Raw genomic sequence first — 20201 nt, 5'->3', positions numbered from 1 at the left:
AAATATATATATATATATATTTTAGAAATATATATATATATATATTTTAGAAATATATATATATTTTGCCATGTTGCAGGATTTTGCCATGTTGCCCAGACTGGAATGCAGTGGCTTTTCACAGGCATAATCTTAGTGCTCTAGACCCTTGAATCCTGGGCTCAAGCAATCCTCTTGCATTGGCCTCCTGAGTAGCTGAGACTGCAAGTATACAACACCATGCCTGCCTATTCTAATATTTTATCATCTCATTTTTACCTATAAATCTTTGATACAGATTCAGGTCCTTCGTGTCTCAACACTATTAATAGTTTTGAGGTTATAACTTAATTAAATTTTTTTTTTTTTTTTTGAGACAGAGTCTCACTCTGTTGCCTAGGCTGAAGTGCAGTAGTACGGTTGAGGCTCACTGCAACCCCCTCTTCCTGGGTTCAAGTGATTCTTCTGCCTCAGCTTCTTGAGTAGCTGGGACTATAGGCGTGTGCCATCACACCTGGCTATTTTTTGTATTTTTAGTAGAGATGGGGTTTCACTGTGTTGGCCAGGCTGGTCTTGAACTCCTGACCTCAGGTGATCTGCCTGCCTTGACTCCCAGAGTGCTAGGATTATAGGTGTGAGCCACTGTGCCTGACCACTTAATTAAATTTCTATTCATAATTGGGACTATTTCTCAGCTTTTATTATTTATTGATCTGCTTATTTATGTACCATTTTAATATCTGATAGAGCTAATTCCCACTTGTTAATACAGGAATTTCTTAAGCTGGGGTCTGTGTATATGGAGTTTGTGGGAGATGGGGGATGTATATGAATCCAATGAAATACAGGTTTATAGTTGTGGTTACATTGTGATTCTTTCTGGGGAGAAATCCATAATTTCATTAGATTCTCAAAAGGATGCATGACTCAATAAATGTTGAACCACAGATTTGGAAGAATGTTAGAGGCTTACATCCTTAAGGCAGTCCCTCATGAATGTTATCTTTTGAATCAAATTTTGTTATGAACTGTAGATATAAGTAATTGTTTGTGCATACATAAAATAACCTGGAAAATGCATGAGAAATTGGTAACATTGATTGTCAGATGATGAACTGGTGGTGGTTCAGGAACAAAGGTGGGAGGGAGACTTCATTACTTTCTTAGGTTTTTGGAATTTGGAACCATATGATTGTATTACCTTTTCCAAAAAGTGCATAATATTTTAAAAATTAAGGTGACCAACTGGATAACTCTTCAGTAGTGTCTCTAGAATTATTTCTGTGGAAAAAGAACAGTTCTTGGTTACTTACTGGCTTTTTTTTTTTTTCCAGATGGAGTCTCACTCTGTCACCCAGGCTGGAATGCAGTGGTGCAATCTTGGCTCACTGCAAATTCCACCTCCTGGCACCACACCTGGCTATTTTTTTTCTTTTTCTTTTTGAGATGGAGTTTTGCCCGGTTGCCCAGGCTGGAGTGCAATGGCGTGATCTTGGCTCACTACACCCTCTGCCTCCCAGGTTCAAGCAGTTCTTCTGCCTCAGCCTCCAGAGTAGCTGGGACTACATGCCACCATGCCTGGCTAATTTTTGTATTTTTAGTTAGAGGTGGGGTTTCACCATACTGGCCAGACTATTCTCGAACTCCTGACCTCATGAGCTACCCACCTCAGTCTCCCAAAGTGCTGAGATTACAATCGTGAGCCTCTGTGCCTGGTCCTAGTTTTTGTATTTTTAGTGGAGACGGGTTTCACCATGTTGGCCAGGCTGGCTCAAACTCCTGACCTTTAGTGATTTGCACACCTCAGCCTGCCAGATTGCTGGGATTACACACATGAGCCACTGTACCCGGCTTCTCTTACTAGCTTTTTTATATTACTAGACTTAATGCTAGAGTTCTTTGCCAGGTCACCTTCCAAACCACTGCCAATTGCGTTACCTCTGTATCTCATTTCTTTGGAGAAGTAAAAAACTTGCAAAATGGCTGTATGGATTAAATGAGATAATATATGTAAAACATTTGGCACAAATGTTAGTTCCTTTTCTCAGTATAATTTTTTCTTTATAGGGAGTCTGAAGATACAGTATTGCTGGTCCTCAAAGAGATCTACCAAACCCAGGGTATCTTCCTTGATCAGCCTTTACAGTAAAAGTCACCCATCTATGGCTGCTTAATGTAAGCTTTAAAATGTCATGTATGCAGTGTAATTCTTACATGTTAACAGGTTATAATGAACTATAGAGCCTCAGGCTCTTTATAAATATACTGTTACCTGTCACCCAGATCTAGGCTGCTATTCATTTTTAGAAGGACTGGTAGAAATTCCTGGGGGAAAAAACATAGTAGCCCATTTAGAGGAAGAATAGTGTATGTCTGTTTTCCTAGAGATTTTGTCCAATGACACCTGTCATTTTTTAGGATCTAAACTCAGAATCTTAATGGTTCTGATTAAGAATTACCGTGGCAACAGTTATGATTTTAATTACAAACTACCCATCTGAGATATAAATTACTCAGCTTTTTAGATGTGAAACTATAAAGTCTGTATATTCGACTCTGGCATTCTCTGTGGTTGCCTTCCAGTTGTGATTGCAGCTCTTCTCCCACTCTCTTCTTTAGATGGACGTTGAGGGATCCTTCCCCAGAAAATCCACCTGTTTGTTGCTGCAATTTTCCTCTCCTCAGCTGCGTCATTTCCTGCATGTTGCCTGCCACTTACTCACCACTGGGGTCTTTGGAAGATAATCCTTCTTTGGAAATGAATGGAAAAGCAAAAGGAATACCCTGTTACTTTTAACCACTGGCTTCATATAAACACTTGCCATCTTTTCTTCATAGCTGGGGGTGGTTTGTATCTTTAATTCTTTGATGATAGTTTATTAGGTGCCACACTTTATTGATTAGTACTTGGTGTAAAGCCTATTTTGGGTTTGATTTGTTTTGATTGAAGTAGACATGTTTTTAAGGAATCTATTGCTTATCTTTAGAAAATGTTCTAGTTTGGAAACAGATTATTGAGATTTAGAAGGCATTTTAGAGTACTCTCATCTCTTGTTTGTGTTGAACTGAAGGCTAAGTCTCAGTGGGTATGGAAAAGGCTTTCGAGTGATTTATTTTTGAACCAGCATTTCTATCCTATGTGTACCGTATGAAGAAGGACTAGGGATGTAGCTTAAAAAAGTTGTTTACTCTCTTAGAACTGACTGACAAAAAAAAAAAAAAAAAAAAAAAAAACTGACTGACAGACTTATTGCTAGAAATCACTGATGTTCATTGTTTTTGCAACTGTTTGAGCTGCTGTAAGAGTCTAAAGTTGACAAGTTCATGTTAAGTGCATCTTTATAAAGGAAAGATGTTATATATCATAGGCCTCCCTTTTATATTTGATAGAAGTAATTTGATAATAGCTTCTATTGTTATGTTGAGAGTAGTTATAAAAGCTGATGAACCTGAAATTATGTAGCCTTTACAGGCTGCTTAGGTTCTAAATAAAATCTCTTAGTGTTGCCTTTATGGCGAAACAATTTGTCACCTGCCCTTTCTTTTTTTTTAATTTTTGAGACGGAATTTTGTTCTTGTTGCCCAGGCTGGAGTGCAATGGCGTGATCTTGGCTCACTGCAACCTCCACCTCCGAAGTTCAAGCAATTCTTTTGCCTTAGCCTTCTGAGTAGCTGGGACTACAGGCATGCACCACCATGCCCAGCTAATTTTTTGTATTTTTAGTAGAGACGGGGTTTCTCCATGTTGGTCAGGCTGGTCTCAACCTCAGGTTATCCACCTGCCTCGGCCTCCCAAAGTGCTGGGATTACAGGCGTGAGCCACCGCATCTGGCCCTACCTGCCATTCCTACTTGGGCGAAGGTGGTATTGTGTATCCTCTTTCCTTTTTGGGTATCCATAATCCGCAAAGCATATTTAAAAGGCTCTTGGCAAGGCCGGGCGCGGTGGCTCACGCCTGTAATCCCAGCACTTTGGGAGGCTGAGGTGGGCAGATCACAATGTCAGGGGTTCGAGACCAGCCTGACCAACATAGTGAAACCCCGTCTCTTAAAAAATAAATAAATAAATAAATAAATAAATAAAAAAGACTCTTGGCATGGGCAGCATTGGTTGGGCAGGTAGGTTTGGCTAGGGGGAAATGTTTAACTTACTCTGAAAGAAAAACTTATGCCTGTAGGGTCCAAGAAACAGCTATTGCAGAGTCAGTGTCAGCTGAGTCTGGAACATATGAAGTAGGGTTTAATTCTAAGAACACAAGTGACTGACTGTACACTAATTTTGTCAAGGCATCTTTTCACTACTTTGCTGTAGATTTTTCTTCTTCATTGGTCAGAGTTTGTCATTGTCTTTGCAGTTATCTTTATGATAGTCCTTTCTACTTGCCCTGATTCCACAGGCCTCTGTTTATAGAGTAGCAAAGGCAGGCCAGCTGTGGTTTATTGTTTATAAATTTTTTTGTAAATGTTATGGTATCCAAAGCCTCTGGCATTTAATATTTATTGAAGCCATTCCTTAGACAGCAGTGGTCTTTATCCCTTTCTGGAGAAAAAAGGAAAATGAAGGGTAATTACTGTTGCCGTGGAGACTGTAGAGGTAAGGTTGGGGTGTAGGTCAGGCCTGGTCTTTCCTTGTCATGTGCTTATGGCCTAATGCTAAGTATGCCACTAAGTTTCAGATTTTATGGAATATACTTTATTTTTTAAAAAGTATATAAACTCTGAGTTATTGAGAATTAAGAAGCATTCACTGTATATTAAGGGGAAGCTTTTGCCAAGTTGCAGTCTTCAAATTTATGTTTATTCTTCCTATTGGCAGAATAGGTGCTATTTAAGAGTAAACCAAAGGACAAGCAAGAGTGAGTCCCTGTAACCAAAGATGGACAACATAGCCCTGGATAGCCAGATAAACCACTCTTTGTATTAAGAAATGTTTCTTTCCTAGTGGTGAGGGGGTGGGTAACTGTGAAGAGTTTATATCTTGTCTATTCATGGTATTATATCTGTATATTCCCAGGATAATAAGCTTGATTGAAATCCTGTATTTAGTCATATATTATTTGCACTGCTTTCATTTGTATCATGTGCAATCTGTAGACCAAGCCTATTTTTAAACTCTGGTACAGCATCATTTTGTACATATTCCCAGCTGCAGAATTAGTATCACTTATCTCAGCAAAAGAGATTGTTTGCATGGAAAGATTAATAGCACTGATTAGATTTCTAATATTTTGCACTTTTGAAATGTTTGTTTTTTTATGTGATATTTAAAACTTTAGTAAATACTGAAATCAAACCATATTTTCTAGTTGCCTACTTTCACCTGGACTCATCTGTCACAAAGTAAAGAAAATCAATACAGTAACAATTTTCTCTTCCTTTGGATGTATTACTAAAACAAAAAAAATAAAGTTTTGGGCAAAGAACTAACATGTAAATTCTTTCCCCTTGACTGGTGTTTTCATTGTCATAGGCAGATGTAGTTCAGAAGTTAAAGCATGGCAATTATAAGATAAATATGGATCCTTTTCTTTGGTATTTATAAATATTAGCCATTACCATAGGTAACAGCATTTGAATCACTTATGGTAGATGGGGAATTCAATGTTTTGCTTTATTAAAGTTCCAGCTCCTTAATGGTACTTTAAATATTAAAAAAAAAAAAAAAAGCACAAATTTACCATTTTATTTGAATATCAGGTTTACTGAAGGAAAAAGATATATTGAAAATATAGGAAAATACAGATAAAAGACAAGGCCATATTTAAAGTATAATCACAATAAGGAGAAAGGGAGCTATAGTTCCTATGACATCAGTTCTGATGACACACTGTAATTGTTCCTTATATCCCATTGTGAAGAAGGGGCAGAAAAAGATTCATCTGTCCTTCAGGTGGTGATGTCTGTAATTTTTCTTTTCTTAGTCACTTGGCAGTGTTGGTACATTTGAGCAGATCTTGATTTATGAATGGAAGGAGAGAAGCTCATGAGCATAGTTACGCTCAAATGAGGTAGAAACAACCATCTGTTAGTACTGATACCATACCCCTGACCATTTTCTTCTTTATCGTGGTGTTCACTTCGTAATTCAACACAGTTTATGCCCATGGTGTTCAAAATGTGTGGCAGTACCAGATGGCTGGACTCAGATAAGATACACACAAAAGTGATGAACTACCCCAGATTCGACATTTTCCTATTTAAGGCTTGATGGAATTGTCATCAGGAGATAAACAGAATCAAAGTAATTTAGTTGGTCATTCCTTAGATTTTAAGATTTTGAGCTTTACAATATGGAAATTAAATTTAAAAACTCTGTAGATCTTTGGCTATCCATCTGATAGACCAGATTCATAAGCTGTTGGATACCTTTGAAATATCCCTTTACTAGAATATGTGGCATACAGTAGTTGACAAGAGCTGTGACTCCTCAAGATAGAGCTGTATGAGCAGGGCCAAAAGTGCGTAATCATTTGGAGGCGGCAGAATACAGTGTGGCTTATGTCCTCACTTGTACCTTGGAAGGGGAAAAAAAGGCCATAATTTCTTGTCTTGTGCATGGTCCAGTTTGGAGGGCTAGTTCACCTGTTCTTCATGGAGGTAGATTCTTTTTTTTTTTTTTTTTTTGAGATGGGGGGTCTCACTCTGTTGCCTAGGCTGGAGTGCAGTGGTGTGATCTCGGCTCACTACAGCCTCTGCCTCCCAGGTTCATGCAATTCTCCCACCTCAGCCTCCCGAGTAGCTGGTATTTACAGGTGTACCACCACTCCTGGCTAATTTTTGTACTTTCAGTAGAGACAGGGTTTCACCATGTTGGCCAGGCTGCTCCCAAACCCCTGACCTCAGGTGATCCACCCTCCTAGGCCTCCCAAAGAAGTGCTGGGATTACAGGCGTGAGTCACCGTGCCTGGCCAGATTCAATTTTTAGATATCAAAACAATAAGAATCCCCAGGCTTCTTCTGTGCAGTAGAAAGTGCAGGTTTGTCCTGAAATGGTTTATGGCATTCTGCATCAGTCAGAGGAGGATAATACTGCCGATAGCAGACATAGGCAAACGTCATTCCAATCATGGATCCAACCAGTACATCTGAAGAGAGTAGAAACAAGGTCTTCTCTTAATATTAGACTCTTAAATCCTTTTAGTGTATAGCATAGAGGACCTGTCCCTCCAGGATACTCTACTATGGGGCTAAAATCTCAATTCCAGATTTATGGTTTCGTTAGGCTTTCTCAATTTTATTATAATTACGGGTTGCTCTCTGAACACCAAGTCAAAACACTTTTTTTTTTTTTTTTTTTTTTTTAAGACATTTTTCTCTTTCATCAGGCTGGAGTGCAGTGGTGTGATCTCAGCTCACTGCAACCTCTGCTTCCTGGGTTCAAGTGATTCTCCTACCTCAGCCTTCCAAGTAGCTGGGACTACAGGTACGAGCCACGACACCCAGCTAATTTTTGTATTTTTAGTAGAGATGGGGTTTCACCATGTTGGCCAGGTTGGTCTTGATCTCTTGACCTTGTGATCTACCTGCCTTGGCTTCCCAAAGTGTTGGGATTATAGATGTGAGCCATGGCACCTGGCCCTTCAAAACACATCTTAAGTAAATACAATAAGCTTTGCTCAGAGTGTGTTAAATTATAAATTTTTTTTAATTCAGAATAATAATAAAGGTCCACTTAATGCTATTCATCTACCCACCTCCACCATTTAAAGGGTCCTAGAGGAAGGAATAAAGTCTTTTAAGAGTTGCTTCTGTTTGCAAAAAGCTAGTTTATTTAAAATATAGTTCCTGAAGACCTGTGGACAATACTATCAATGTCTTTTTTGAATTGTGGCTTTGCAGGTATTCTACAATTTTTTTTTTTTTCTAAGGTACAGTCTTAGTCACTTGGGCTGGAGTGCAGTGGCGTGATCTCAGCTCACTGCAGCCTCCACCTCCCAGGTTCAAGGGATTCTCCTGCCTCAGCTTCCTGAGTAGCTGGGACTACAGGCATGTGCCACCATGTCTGGCTAATCTTTCTATTTGTATTTGTATTTTTTTTTTTTTTGAGACAGAGTTTTGCTCTTATTGCCCAGACTGGCGTGCAGTGGCGTGATCTCAGCCCACTGCAACCACCACCTCCCAGGTTCAAGCAATTCTCCTGCCTCAGCCTCCCAAATAGCTTGAATTACAGGCATGTGCCACCACGCCTAGCTAATTTTGTATTTTTAGTAGAGATAGGGTTTCACTCTGTTGGTCAGGCTGGTCTTGAACTCCTGACCTCAGGTGATTCACCCACCTCGGCCTCCCAAAGTGCTGGGATTACAGGCATGAGCCACTGCACTTGGCCTCAACTAATGTATTTTTAGTAGAGATGGGGTTTCACTGTGTTGGCCAGGCTGGTCTTGAACTCCTGACTTCAGGTGATCTTCCTGCCTGGGCCTCCCAAAGTGCTGGAATTATTACAGATGTGAGCCACCACATCCAGCCAGGTATTCTATAAATTGGATATTTTACTTAACTATAGTATTCAGCTTAAATTTGTTTAATTATATGTTTTCTTGAATTTTACTTATGAACAAAAGTCCTATGACAATGAACCTGATTTTTTTTTTTTTTTTTTGAGACAGAGTTTCACTCTTGTTGCCCAGTCTGGAGTGCAGTGACGTGATCTTGGCTCATCCTGCAACCTCCACCTCCGGGTTCAGGCTATTCTCCTGCCTCAGCCTCCCAAGTAGCTGGGACTACAGGCATGCACCACCATGCTGGCTAACTTTGTATTTTCAGTAGAGATGGGGTTTCACTATGTTGCTCAGGCTGGCCTCAAACTCCCGACCTCAGGTGATCCACCCACCTCGGCCTCCCAAAGTGCTAGGATTACAGGTGTGAGTTACTGTGCCCGGCGAACCTGATTTTTAAGAGAGTAAACTGAACTTTGAGGTTTTAAATTTCGTATAGATTCAGTTTAACTTGAACTCACAGTGCTTCAAATAATGGAAAAATTAGGACATTTATCTTTGGTAAACTCTTTCTCATTCTTCCTACAATTTTAAAAGCATATTCTTAGTACAGAACCCAGACCATCCATACTCATTGATTTGTTCATTCAGCAGACATTTAGTAAGCATCTCCTCTGTGCTAGGTTCTGGGAATAAAACGAATGAAATATGCACGCTTCCATGGCATGAATACTTTGCTTACCTTGCCAGTGATGCTTGTAGTCACATGTGCGGGACAGTGCAATCACAGCTGCAAAAAGTAGAGGTGACAGAAAGGCACAGAACCTCCAAGATTTCCCACGGCCTTGTGGTGTGAAGCAGTGTAACTTCCCTGCCAGGTAGAAGGAAGCAAAGGCCAGACCAGCAAATGCAACTAGAATAAGAAAAACTTTTAAGTGTGTATCTTTTAAAGGAAGCTACCTCATTCATCTCCACATAGGAGGCTGGGGAGCATGAGCATGTTTTTATTTTTATTTTTTGAGACAGAGTCTTGCTCTGTCACCCAAATTGCAGTGCAGTGGCACCATCTCAGCTCACTGCATCCTCCACCACCTGGATTCAGGCGATTCTCCTGCCTCAGCCTCCTGAGTAGCTGGGACTACATGCATGTGCCACCACGCAGAGCTAATTTTTTTTTTTTTTTTGAGACAGAGTCTTGCTCTGTGGCCCAGGTTGGAGTGCAATGGTGTGATCTTGGCTCACTGCAACCTCTGCCTCCCAGGTTCAAGCAATTCTCCTGCCTCAGCCTCCTGAGTAGCTGGGACTATAGGTGCCCACCACCATGCCTGATTTTTTGTTTTTAGTAGAGATGGGGTTTCACTGTGTTAGCCAGGATGGTCTCGATCTCCTGACCTCATGATCCACCCGCCTCAGCCTCCCAAAGTGCTGGGATTAAAGGCATGAGCCACTGTGCCTGGCTTAATTTTTACATTTTTAGTAGAGACAGGATTTCACCATGTTGGCCAGGCTGGTCTTGAACTCCTGGCCTCAAGTGATCTGCATGCCTTGGCCTCCCAATTGCTGGGATTACAGGCCTGAGCCACTACGCCCGGCCATGAGCATGTTTTAATCCTTTTTTGTATATATGTCTAGTGTAAATCATTTTGAAGGAAAAGGAAACAAAAAAAAAAATAAAGGACTTAGTGTGCCGAAGTTAATGTTTTATCTGAGAATAGTTTTTGGAATACTGGCTGTCTGAATTAACTTGTTGATGCCTTAGTTTCCTCAATAGTCAAGGCTCAGACTTGTTAAACTGTGGAGTTACTAAAGAAGGGGGATTTTCCAAATTCTAGAAACAAGAGTAGTCAGATTGTCCAATCCCTACTAACTTCCTAGGTTAAATTCAGTGACGTGAAAACAAGCATGGGGTAGAGTCCATATGGTATTCATACAGGAAGAATGTCCACTAGGGAAGCTCTTTCGGCCCTCATTCACCACGTCCTCATCCCCTGTACACATCAAGTCAGAATGCGCTAGCCCATCAGGGAAGCAGCGGTAGAAGAAATCTGGGCGTGGCCTGGAAGAAATAAGCATGGTTGGAATGTAAATCATTAACTCCAGAAATTAGTTTTCAGTTGTAGCAGACATTAATAATCCTGTGAACTATTGGTCAAATAATGCCCCAGCCAAAATAAGGTAACTGGATTAGTATAGTCACCACGCCAGGAGAAAAGCCTTGCTTCCAAGGTCAGCAGTTAAGTTAGGGGAAAAAGCCCCAGTCCAGCACATGATTACTTTTTAGGGCAAACAGCAAATGACACTGCAGCTTCAGGAGATGCTCAAGAGGTCACCGACCCTCTCTGCTGTGGCTGTTGGTGGAAACTGCTGTTCAGGGCAGAAAAGAGCCCAGGTGTCACCTAGAGGACTGAGGTACGGGGAAGGGAGTAAGCGTTGAATGAGAAAAGAAAGATCAGAGTGAAGATAAAGGGGAAAAGGATAAAGACAGACTTGCGGTGGACACCATTACCTCTCTGTCCTGGTGGGTAAGGGCTGAGGCAGATGCTGGGGTGGTTGGCTCTTGTCACTTACCTCCCTACGATCAGTTTTATTGTGTTGGTAAAGACGCCATTCAGAGCCAGGGCAAGGCTGGCAGCTGCAAAGCAAAGAAACTAGTTAGTAGGATCTGTCTAGGAAGAAAGGCATGGTCATGGCCTCATGGAGAGAGCAGCCATGCTGTTTCTGAGATGGATAGAATCCAGGCCTGGGCACAGAATTAATTATGGTCCTCAGTGATCACTCTGTTGTAGCCGAGAACTTCTGTACTAGGCCAAAGACATTTCTGAGGTACAAATAACCCAGTGCATTTAGGCACAGGGCTGCCAGCGGTGTAGCCTGCGTAGCTAAGACCCTACAGTGCTATTTTCTTCTCCTGCGGGGATAGAGTTCATTTAGGAATGCAGAACTGTGTGGCCTCCACACAGGCTCCCCGTGGCTGAACCCCACAAAGACTTCTTAGGTTCCCAGCATGAAGAAACCGGGCGGAAAGGGCTGGCGCTCACCCAGGCACGCTTGTCTGCTGTCTCTCGCGTCTGCCTTCTTGAGAAATTTGGCCAGGAAGATCAGAGACAGTGGAGAGAGAAATGCAATAACCTGAATTGGAATGTCAGAGGTTAAAACAATCCAAGAAAAGCCACACTCGTGTTTAAAGCAGCTCCTAGTGGGAAAAGGGATGGACGTGACACAGCAGGACTCACTAGTGCTAGCTAACACAAGGTCTCTGAGTATGCTTCCTCTGGGGGGTAGCCGGGCGCCACGCAGCACCACCAGTGCAATGCCCGTCGTGCTTGGCCCGGTACCTCAGGCTGAGGCGGAACCCGGCGCACAGCAGCGGAGGGGGCAGCGGGTCCCTACAGAGGCCTCCTCGGGGCGGAGAAAGGACATGTGCCCGCGGGAAGCCCGGTCACGGGGAGGGAGGAGGGCCGATTTTTGCCCACGCACAAACATCGGCTTGGTGGGGAAATACTCCGCCTCCACGTAGGGGTTCCGATAGAGCCACATCTCCTCCGGCTGGATAAGCCTCTGGAACGGGGGGAGCAGCTCCGTCACCCTAGAGAACAAAGTGCAGAGCAGGTCGTCTGGCTTCCCTTCCGCTGCCCGGCCCGCCGCCCTCTGCCGCCTGCCCGCCTGGGAAGCGGGGCCGCCTGGGCCAGGCTGCGGATCTTACAGGAAGGCCGAAAACAGCACTAGCCGCACCCCTACTTCGGCCCCAAAGGCTGCCGCCGCCTTCCCCATCCGGCCGCAAGACACTGACGACGTCGCGCTGACGTGGCCGCCTCCGCGGGGAGGGCCGGGCGGGGAACTACGCACCGCCCCGCTTTCCCGGCCGCCCACGCTCTGGCGGCTCCCAGGAAGCCGACTGGCGGCTGTGCAGTGGGCATCGGCGGGCAAAGGGGACGTAAAGCCAACGGACCTGCCCTCCGGTGTATTTCAGCGGGGAGCCAGCTTCCCAGTTGCAGCCATGATGAGCAGCTCCTCTCCACACCACTGCGGGGAGCAGCCTTCCCCCGGGACTTCGCCTCTAAATGTAAAACCCTACAGCTCCCTCAGAGCCTCGTAGCAACACGGCATTCTGCAGGAAGCTATACTGACTGAGTGAGGTTGGCTAGATTGTGTCATTTACTCTTCCCACCCAGGATGGCCTCCTGCCCAGTGAGTTGTAGCAAAACTATTACTGGCAAAGAACAAGCCCACATTTAATTTGGAACATACAGGACAATTTATTGAAGTCAATCTCAAGCAAAATCCGAAATCAGTGGAATGTCATTAAAAACCTTTCCAAATTAATCCTCATGGAAGGAAAAAAAAAAAAAAAACAAAAAACCACATTGGAATTCCAAAGTATTTGTAAAATAAAAAAGGCAACATCTCAGTAAATATAATGTACAAAAATTATACGTTCCTACCAGCACACACATCAGTAAGAAGCTTAAATATTACAGGCAATCCTAAATACACTGTAACTAGTCAACAATAAGCTATCTATATACAGGTTAACCAAGCTTTACAACGTTTCACACTATGAAATAAAACATCGGCCAATCAACAAAATCCTCAAAATATCATATATCTTGAAGTCTATGTGGCAACATCAAGTCATTATACAGTAATGCCCTAGTGGAACACCCCCAGGGAAAATTAACACTAATCCCTTAGTGTCAAGAGCATCTAGCCAAGTCACAGAAACTCAAAAGAGATTGACTTTAGTGAATATTGATGCTTTGTTATTAAAGACTCAAGTCTCAAGTGATTTAGGCAAAGTAACGGTTCACAGGATCTACAAAGTTTATTACAGATAAAGTACAGAAATAATCTACAAAGATTATCATAAAGAACACGAGAAAATGAAAACAGTCTGTAGGTATCTGTGTTTGTTGTGCAATATCACTCAAATGGGTACAAATGAATTTCTCATCGTTTCCAAATATACACACACCCTTGTATATAAAAAATGATATTAGCCAGTTGTAATACTCATTTAGAATCTTATTAGTGGCAATATAATTTTCTTAACATAGGGTATACAACAGGACAAATGAGATAAAATAATGACAACAAAGTTTTATCCAGTCCATTTCTAAACTGACAAGAATATCTCATCAATACCTTATATAGGTAATCTGACAGATACTTGAGGGCTATTTGCACACATCAACTGTGCTGGCAGGCAGGGAAGGGAGCAGTAAAAGCTAAGGGTGCTTTCTCAGTAACTAGCAGAGATGCAGTAATGCCACATAAGAAAACTAAAGACTGAAAAAATGACTTTGGCATCTGTTCTATTTTCCCTTTTTACTTACACATAAATTACTTTTACAGCCTACTGAAGGACAGGTAACTCTCATCCCCCCCTTCATACATACATGCCACAAGCACCCAAACTTGTCACTTATGCAATGGACTGACCAAAACAAAACAAAAAACAAATGGTTTTTGAAAGACACAGATTACCCACATTTTGGGAGTGTGACATTAAGTGCAATTTTTAATTTTTTTCCCTACATAGACATAGTAAAAGGAAAGAAGATGTGCTTGGGGACAGGGTTGACAAAATGACAAAATAAAGAACATACACAGGAAATATTCGTAAAAATGCTGGTATCTCATGCAGGAGTCTCTTCCTCAAGTGTGTCCAATCAATCTGAGCTATCTACTGAACAAGCCCCCATTTGCAGAACTTCGCCTTTAATCCACACTAAAGAGGATAAGAGACTAGGCTATTTATTTTCAAAACAGTTTACAAAACAATGCTTTCTACTTCATAAATTTAAAAAGAAACTGTAAAATAAGGAGAATCTGAAGAGTTTCAAGTACTTAAAAAACCTGAATTCAATGAGGCAGAGGTCTCAATGTTAAAGTGACTACTTCGTACCTGTGGTAAACATTATGATTCCCCCCCCACTTACCCTATTTAACCCCCCTTTCTCCTGGTACCCCACCCCAGGTAAAAGTTGGTGAGATTTCAGTATATACACATTTCCAACTTTTCAGTATTTGTTAATTTCATTGCAAAGCTGTCTAATTATACTACTCCCTAGTCCGTCTGAAAATGGAAGCAAGTTCTACTTTTTGTTTTACAAATAACCAAAAACCAATTATTCTAGGTAGCTCTAGGCCAAAGGAAAGTGTTTCATTTGATCAATTCATGTCTGCACCAACTTGGACAATTGGGGGGTGGCTGGATGCCTCAGCCTTATGAAAAGTAACTTTAGTCTACACTGCCCAGAAATAAAGCAACTTTCCAATGTCCTTGTATCTCATGTGGAAGTACATCAAATGTAAGCTTCCCAAGCCGTGAGGGCTCCATAGTAACTTATTTTCTTATCCTGTTAGAGGACATGGCATGTAGCAGCCAGCACCTTGACTTTAAGGTGAATGGTAAAGGAAGAGCTTTGTATTTAAAAATGAAATAAAAAACAAGCAACAAGTCCTGGGCAGTCCAGAAATTATATTCTCTACAGATGGCCTGTTTGCAAACTGTAGGTCTGGGTTTGACCTACTGGAACATACCATGCAAGAAACTACTCAAAAAGGAAATTCCACTTCATGAACTAGGAAAGTTGTCCAACAGCCTGTCTTATCTGAGGGTCCTTTACATGATTAGATACTCAGTATCTCTGTTCTAAAACATTATTTACAGACATGTTTTCAAATATTTTGTGTAAATGGCAGAAGGGAGCTGGGAGCAGCCCATCCACCTCCATTACTTTTTTAGTTTTCAGATATGTTACTGAATTGAACATACAGAAAATTCCAAATTTTAAATGATTCTCAAACTCAGCCAGTTCTATAGATTAGCGCAGATCATTTTTGAGAATTTAGAGTGGCAAAAATGAAAATAAAACCCACCTTACTCCTATCTCTGTCCCTGATTAGACATTAAAGAAGTGAATCACTGCCTCTGGCTGCTTCAGCCTTCCAGGAATGAAGGGCCATCCACCCTGTCCTTCCCAGCTAGCCACGGGCAGCTCTTCTGATTCCTCCCTAGCAGCAGTGGTGGTCCAGCCACTCCCTCCCCTGCACAGTGCCTGGGAAGGTTTCCCAGGATTTCATCTTTAGCTCTTACTGATCCAATTTCTGAAGTTTTAGGCTGATTATCAAAAATCTTATGTTCACTTTCAATGAATTAACATGTTAAAAAAATCTACCATTAGCCCATGCTGCTTTAAGTTATTTCATTGTTGGACAAGAATAAAAACCAACCACTTACACTCTGACCACATACAGATTTAAAAGTTAACAAATACCAACTTTAGACAATGAGTGAGCAATATGTCTTCTGGACAATTTCATTGGTGTAGCACGGGCACAGTGCACGTATACTCAAGCACACATAAAGGACAATTTTATCTTTCTGCATCTATAATCTGCAACTTAAAAATATACCAAATAGGTCAACATTCACGCTATGGAGGTGTGAGGAGAGCTCCTTGGCACTGGCATGACTAAAACCACTTTTTAGACCATTAAAGAACACTCATGGCCAAAGACTTCAGAACTATGGTTTTTTTTTTTGTTTTTGTTTTTTTTTTTTTTGAGGCGGAGTCTCGCTCTGTTGCCCAGGTTGGAATGCAGTGGCATGACTGATCTTGGCTCACTGCAACCTCTGCCTCCTGGGTTCAAGTGATTCTTCTGGCTCAGCCTCCTGAGTAGCTGGGATTACAGGCTTGTGCCACCATGCCCAGCTAATTTTTGTATTTTTAGTAGAGACTTGGTTTCACCATATTGTCCAGGCTGGTCTGAAACTCCTGACCTTGTGATCTGCCCACCTCGACCTCCCAAAAGTGCTGGGATTACAGGCGTGAGCCACCACGCCCGACAGCTATTTCGTTTTCTACTCTGATTTCTGAAATGGTGAAACAATCCTATTAATCATAAAAAAAATATTTAAAAAATTTCAGCAGAGCTGTGTTACAGATATGAAAATAAAACGTGACACAATGAAGAAGCTGCATAAAAATACCAAAACCTAAGGTATCTGTAGTATATAGGATGTACCCTGGCTTACCATATAAAAGTCATTAGATAGTAAATAGCATTAAGTCTAAAAGCAAGGAGATAAGATTTCATGTTGGATACTGTTTCAACAAGAACTGTATTTGGAATATTAAAGGAAATCCTTATGTTGTTAGTAAGTTTAAAAAACCAAACATCATATACAAAATAAAATTTTAGTATGATAAAACCTAGCTTTTCTTAAATTATTTTTTTAAAGGACATCAAACTATATAATTGCTCAAGAGCAACGTTTAGTGTTTTGGTGAGCTGTATTTCATGTTACTTGTAGCAATTATATTTGGTGACATAGATTGCATTTTCCATTTTGCTCTTTCTTTTGGGACCATATCTAATCAACAGAAGTATTGGATGCCCAGTGAGTCACCGCAGAATTAATTGCTGGAGTTAGGCAAATGGCAGTTTAGGAGCTTCAGTAAAAGAATGTAGTGTTGTTGTTTTTTACAAGAGAAAATCCAGTATAATTGCACATTTACATACAAAAAAAGAGGCACAAAACAGCTTTTTTCCCTCTTTCCATAGAAGAGCTCTAAGTTGATAAGCAAATAGAATACTCAGTACAGCTGAAGGAATATGGTAGAGCACCTACCCTCGCCACCTTCATAAGGTTACTAGGTACTCAAGGGAAAATAAATGCTACCAGGTACCAGCAATTGTTAAGCAGTCAAAATTCACAGAGAAAGTTAACGTTCATTCAAGCTAACCCTAGACTTCTACTTAGTACAGTGTTACAACAATGTCTGACATTACTAATTATTTCATACAAGGAATACTGAAATATATATATTCCTAAGCATTAAAAGCAAGTGAGTTTCATGAGCAGACATCTTGGTATACTTGCGTCTTTAAGAGTCAAGCGTCACCGTCAACTATTTTTGCTAACACTGACTTTCTTGGGCATTTTCTCCAAGTGCTTCCTAAGATGAAGTGTGTTTGTGAGGCTCTTATGTATCCTGTAGAAGTAGTTCTTCCCCACAATGGGAGCAATGTTAAGTACTGGATAATAGAAATTATTTATATGTAACGTGGGGAAGCCCCTACTACTTTCACCCCCCAAATTAGGAACTCAACCAAAAAGATCTATTCAAATACAATTCAAACTCACTTGTGTGGTTTTACCAGGAAACATGACTGAATGGTCAGCTGGCGAAAGAAATGTTTGATTAGGAGAGGAAAACAGAGACAAAAAATAAAATGCCTGTGCTTCTCTCCAGTTTAGACCAGGGTCTGCATTAAAACTGGACAGAAAATGGTGCTTATATGATCCAACTTTTGGTTTGTGCCTTCATCCCCCTTTAGCTGCCTTTATCAGTGTCAGGAAAATAGGAGTGACCATTCCAACTATGCCTCAGATCCACAGAAACGCACTTCATCCAAACCCAAACCATCTATGTCAATGGAAAATGTTTCAAAAATCAGTGAGCACATACATTCCTCTTTTTCCTTCCTCCAAAAAAACACACTATATATCTTTCTACGTAAAGTTACCATAGCACAAAGCCCACCTCATTTAAGACCACAGAGGTAAAATCCACCGAGGCATTGTTTTCAAGAGGCCAGATTTCCTGCTTCCATAGAGCTCTTCTCTAAGCCTGTGGAAAGCATTTTGAAGGGAAAGAGAAGTGAGTCTACCTACTGCTTAGTAGAGGTATATAAAGCTTATCATACCCTTTCCTAGAGGGCTTTCTCAGATTCCTACTTAAAACACACACATACACTTGATTAGACTATTGAACTACACTTCTTGAAATTTCTAAAAATGAAAATAAATAAAGCAATGATGGCTACTTTTGCTTTATACAACCAAGGAACACATTTTAGACTTTAAATTTATCTCATTAGCAAAACTTTCTTTCCTCTTTGTTCTTATTTTAAAAGCAAAAGCTTTTCTTTTTCAAGCTGCAATGGCATTGAAGCACAATAAAAGGCAAGAAAAGACCAAGGGAATTTAACCCTCCACAAAAGAATCCCTAAACCAACCCAAACAAAACAAAACCAGACACCACCAACTGCTTCTGCCTGCATGAACTGGTTTCCCAATTTTGCTTTAGTAAGGCAGTTCCGATGGCAAAGGCTGTATGCACTGCCGCAGTCTCTTCTTTTTATATGCATCATCTATTTGCTTTTTTCACTGAAATAGAAAGGAGGGGACACCACACATTTATTCTTTTACTTCTTCTCCATGATCTTGTGATTCCCATTTACATTTTATCTTGCTCCAGTATTCTGGTGACACAGGAGACATGGGGTCGTGTTCCGAGCAGCAGAGGCGGCCTTCCAGTGCGGAGGGAACCAGGGCCCCCTTTTCATGATCTTTACAAAATGAATGTGGACAGAACTCACAGAAGGAAACAGCTGCACTGCTGCACTCATCGCACTGATGCCACGGACACTCCCATTTTCCTGAGTCGGGGAGAAGGGGAGGGAGAAGTGCCCAAGTTAGTGCCTGTCTTGATTACCTGTGAAAAACCCAAGTTCCTTCTTCTCTGATTGGAAATGGAATTCAATTGATTACAACTCCAAATTTCAACCAAACACAGATATGGGTGTAGTATTTAGGATGGATGTGAGCTACTGGCCAAAACCCAATGCCATAGGTACCAACTACCCACCTGTGGGAACAGTATACAAGAAACCAATCCTTGATGGCCCACAGGATATCCCAAATGTGTAAGGGGAAAGATTTTTTGCCAGCATGTTTTTTTGCTATTGTTTGTTCTATTCAACATTTCCTATTCCATGGCATGGAATATATTCTGAGTTACACATAGATGGCAAAGACACAAGTTAGGGAAAGGGTCCTGAAGGTCCAGCTTACCATATGGTGGCTGAGTCAGGTTAAGGCATAGGAGGTGGTATGCTTTGGGACAGTCTTTTTTGTCACACATGACCAGCTCTCCACCATCTCCACATTGAAAACAGTAATCTTCATGCATCTGCTTTGGTTCTGTTTTGATCTTTCGTCTCTTCTGCTTTAACTTAGCATTTTTTGCCTTCTCTTCAGTTGTTGACGCACATGCCGACTGGCAGGAAAAAAAGGATCATAGTTTCAAAGATCACAGACAGTGCATGAAGCTGGACACAGACGGAAAAACCCTGCAACCTCACATTCATTTAAATTCATGTGGTGTACAATTACCTAAAAACATCAGGAGGCCTTATCCTGCAACAAATACTATAACAAAAATAAAGCTTTGTTTTCACTGACTTAAAAATTATTATTTTTTCTGAGACGGGGGTCTCGCTGTGTCCCCAGGCTGGAGTGCAGTGCTGCAATCTTGGCTCACTGCAGCCTCGACTTCCTGGGCTCAGGCATTCCTCTCATCTCAGCCTCCCAAAGTAGTTGGGACTACATGTGCATGCCATCATGCCTGGCTAATTTTTGTATATATTTTTAGTAGAGACGGGGTTTCACCATTTTGACCAGGATGGCCTCGATCTCTTGACCTCATGATCCACCCGCCTCGGCCTCCCAAAGTGCTGGGATTACAGGCTTGAGCCACCGCGCCCGGCCCTTGTATATATTTTTTTTAGAAACAGGGTCTTGCTATGTTGCCCAGGCTGGTCTCAAACTTCTGGGCTCAGGTGATCCTCCTGCCTCAGCCTTTCACTGACTTTTTTTTTTTTTTTTTCCAACAAAGAGTTGCATTCTTATTGCTCAGCCTGGAGTGCAGTGGCACGGTGGCTTACTGCAACCTCTGCCTCCCAGGTTTAAGTGATTCTCCTGCCCCAGCCTCCC

At 41.4% G+C, this 20201-nt stretch overlaps 3 protein-coding genes across 27 annotated transcripts in view; 1 reads left to right on the top strand and 2 right to left on the bottom strand.

The window, feature by feature from the left end:
- Positions 1–3183, top strand: part of DDHD2 (DDHD domain containing 2) — a 30235-nt gene extending 27052 nt beyond the window's left edge. For 2 of the 4 annotated variants that reach the window (XM_032288222.1, XM_032288225.1), the window contains 2 exons: positions 2047–2154; positions 2599–3183. In XM_032288222.1, coding sequence (XP_032144113.1) covers positions 2047–2128 — 82 coding nt within the window. In that variant the 3' untranslated portion in view covers positions 2129–2154; positions 2599–3183. Of the gene's footprint in view, positions 1–1313; positions 1359–2046; positions 2155–2562 lie in introns of those variants that run through there. The other 2 variants (XM_032288223.1, XM_032288224.1) reach the window with 2 other exon arrangements.
- Positions 3184–4300: 1117 nt separating this feature from the next.
- Positions 4301–16057, bottom strand: PLPP5 (phospholipid phosphatase 5). 10 transcript variants are annotated; one of them, XM_032288211.1, is made up of 7 exons: positions 12363–16057; positions 11891–11999; positions 11452–11542; positions 10982–11045; positions 10345–10469; positions 9156–9326; positions 4301–7063 (listed from the first exon to the last, which is right to left on the bottom strand). In XM_032288211.1, exons 2-7 carry the CDS (start codon positions 11948–11950, stop codon positions 6900–6902), a joined length of 675 nt encoding a protein of 224 aa, XP_032144102.1. In that variant the 5' UTR covers positions 11951–11999; positions 12363–16057; the 3' UTR covers positions 4301–6899. The 10 variants fall into 10 exon arrangements, with proteins under 10 accessions (XP_032144102.1, XP_032144108.1, XP_032144112.1 ...); XM_032288217.1 differs by having other exon boundaries at positions 10920–11045; positions 12363–12463; XM_032288221.1 differs by lacking the exon at positions 12363–16057 and adding an exon at positions 12117–12338 and having other exon boundaries at positions 11804–11999.
- Positions 16058–16741: 684 nt separating this feature from the next.
- The window catches only part of NSD3 (nuclear receptor binding SET domain protein 3), a 116288-nt gene continuing 112828 nt past the window's right edge, over positions 16742–20201 (bottom strand). For 11 of the 13 annotated variants that reach the window (XM_032288176.1, XM_032288174.1, XM_032288177.1 and 8 more), the window contains 2 exons: positions 19281–19485; positions 16742–18865 (listed from right to left, as the gene is read on the bottom strand). In XM_032288176.1, the coding sequence (XP_032144067.1) occupies positions 18624–18865; positions 19281–19485 (447 nt within the window). In that variant the 3' untranslated portion in view covers positions 16742–18623. The remainder of the gene's footprint in view (positions 18866–19280; positions 19486–20201) is intronic. The other 2 variants (XM_032288173.1, XM_032288179.1) reach the window with 2 other exon arrangements.

This window comes from Sapajus apella, unplaced genomic scaffold, assembly GCF_009761245.1.
Source record: "Sapajus apella isolate SASKATOON/1434 unplaced genomic scaffold, GSC_monkey_1.0 scaffold21, whole genome shotgun sequence".
Taxonomy (NCBI): Eukaryota; Metazoa; Chordata; class Mammalia; order Primates; family Cebidae; genus Sapajus; species Sapajus apella.
This window is presented reverse-complemented; position numbering and strand designations above follow the sequence as displayed.

What these genes read in the sequence shown, in the direction of transcription:
- PLPP5 (XM_032288221.1), bottom strand. Translation starts at nt 12,184, where the DNA reads ATGGGGAAGGCGGCGGCAGCCTTTGGGGCCGAAGTAGGGGTGCGGCTA. An exon ending in CAGCAGACAAGCGTGCCTGG is followed by an intron (nt 11,046 to 11,451) that starts GTGAGCGCCAGC and finishes TTTGCTTTGCAG; the next exon opens with CTGCCAGCCTTGCCCTGGCT. An exon ending in CCCTAGTGGACATTCTTCCT is followed by an intron (nt 9,327 to 10,344) that starts GTATGAATACCA and finishes TTCTTATTCTAG; the next exon opens with TTGCATTTGCTGGTCTGGCC.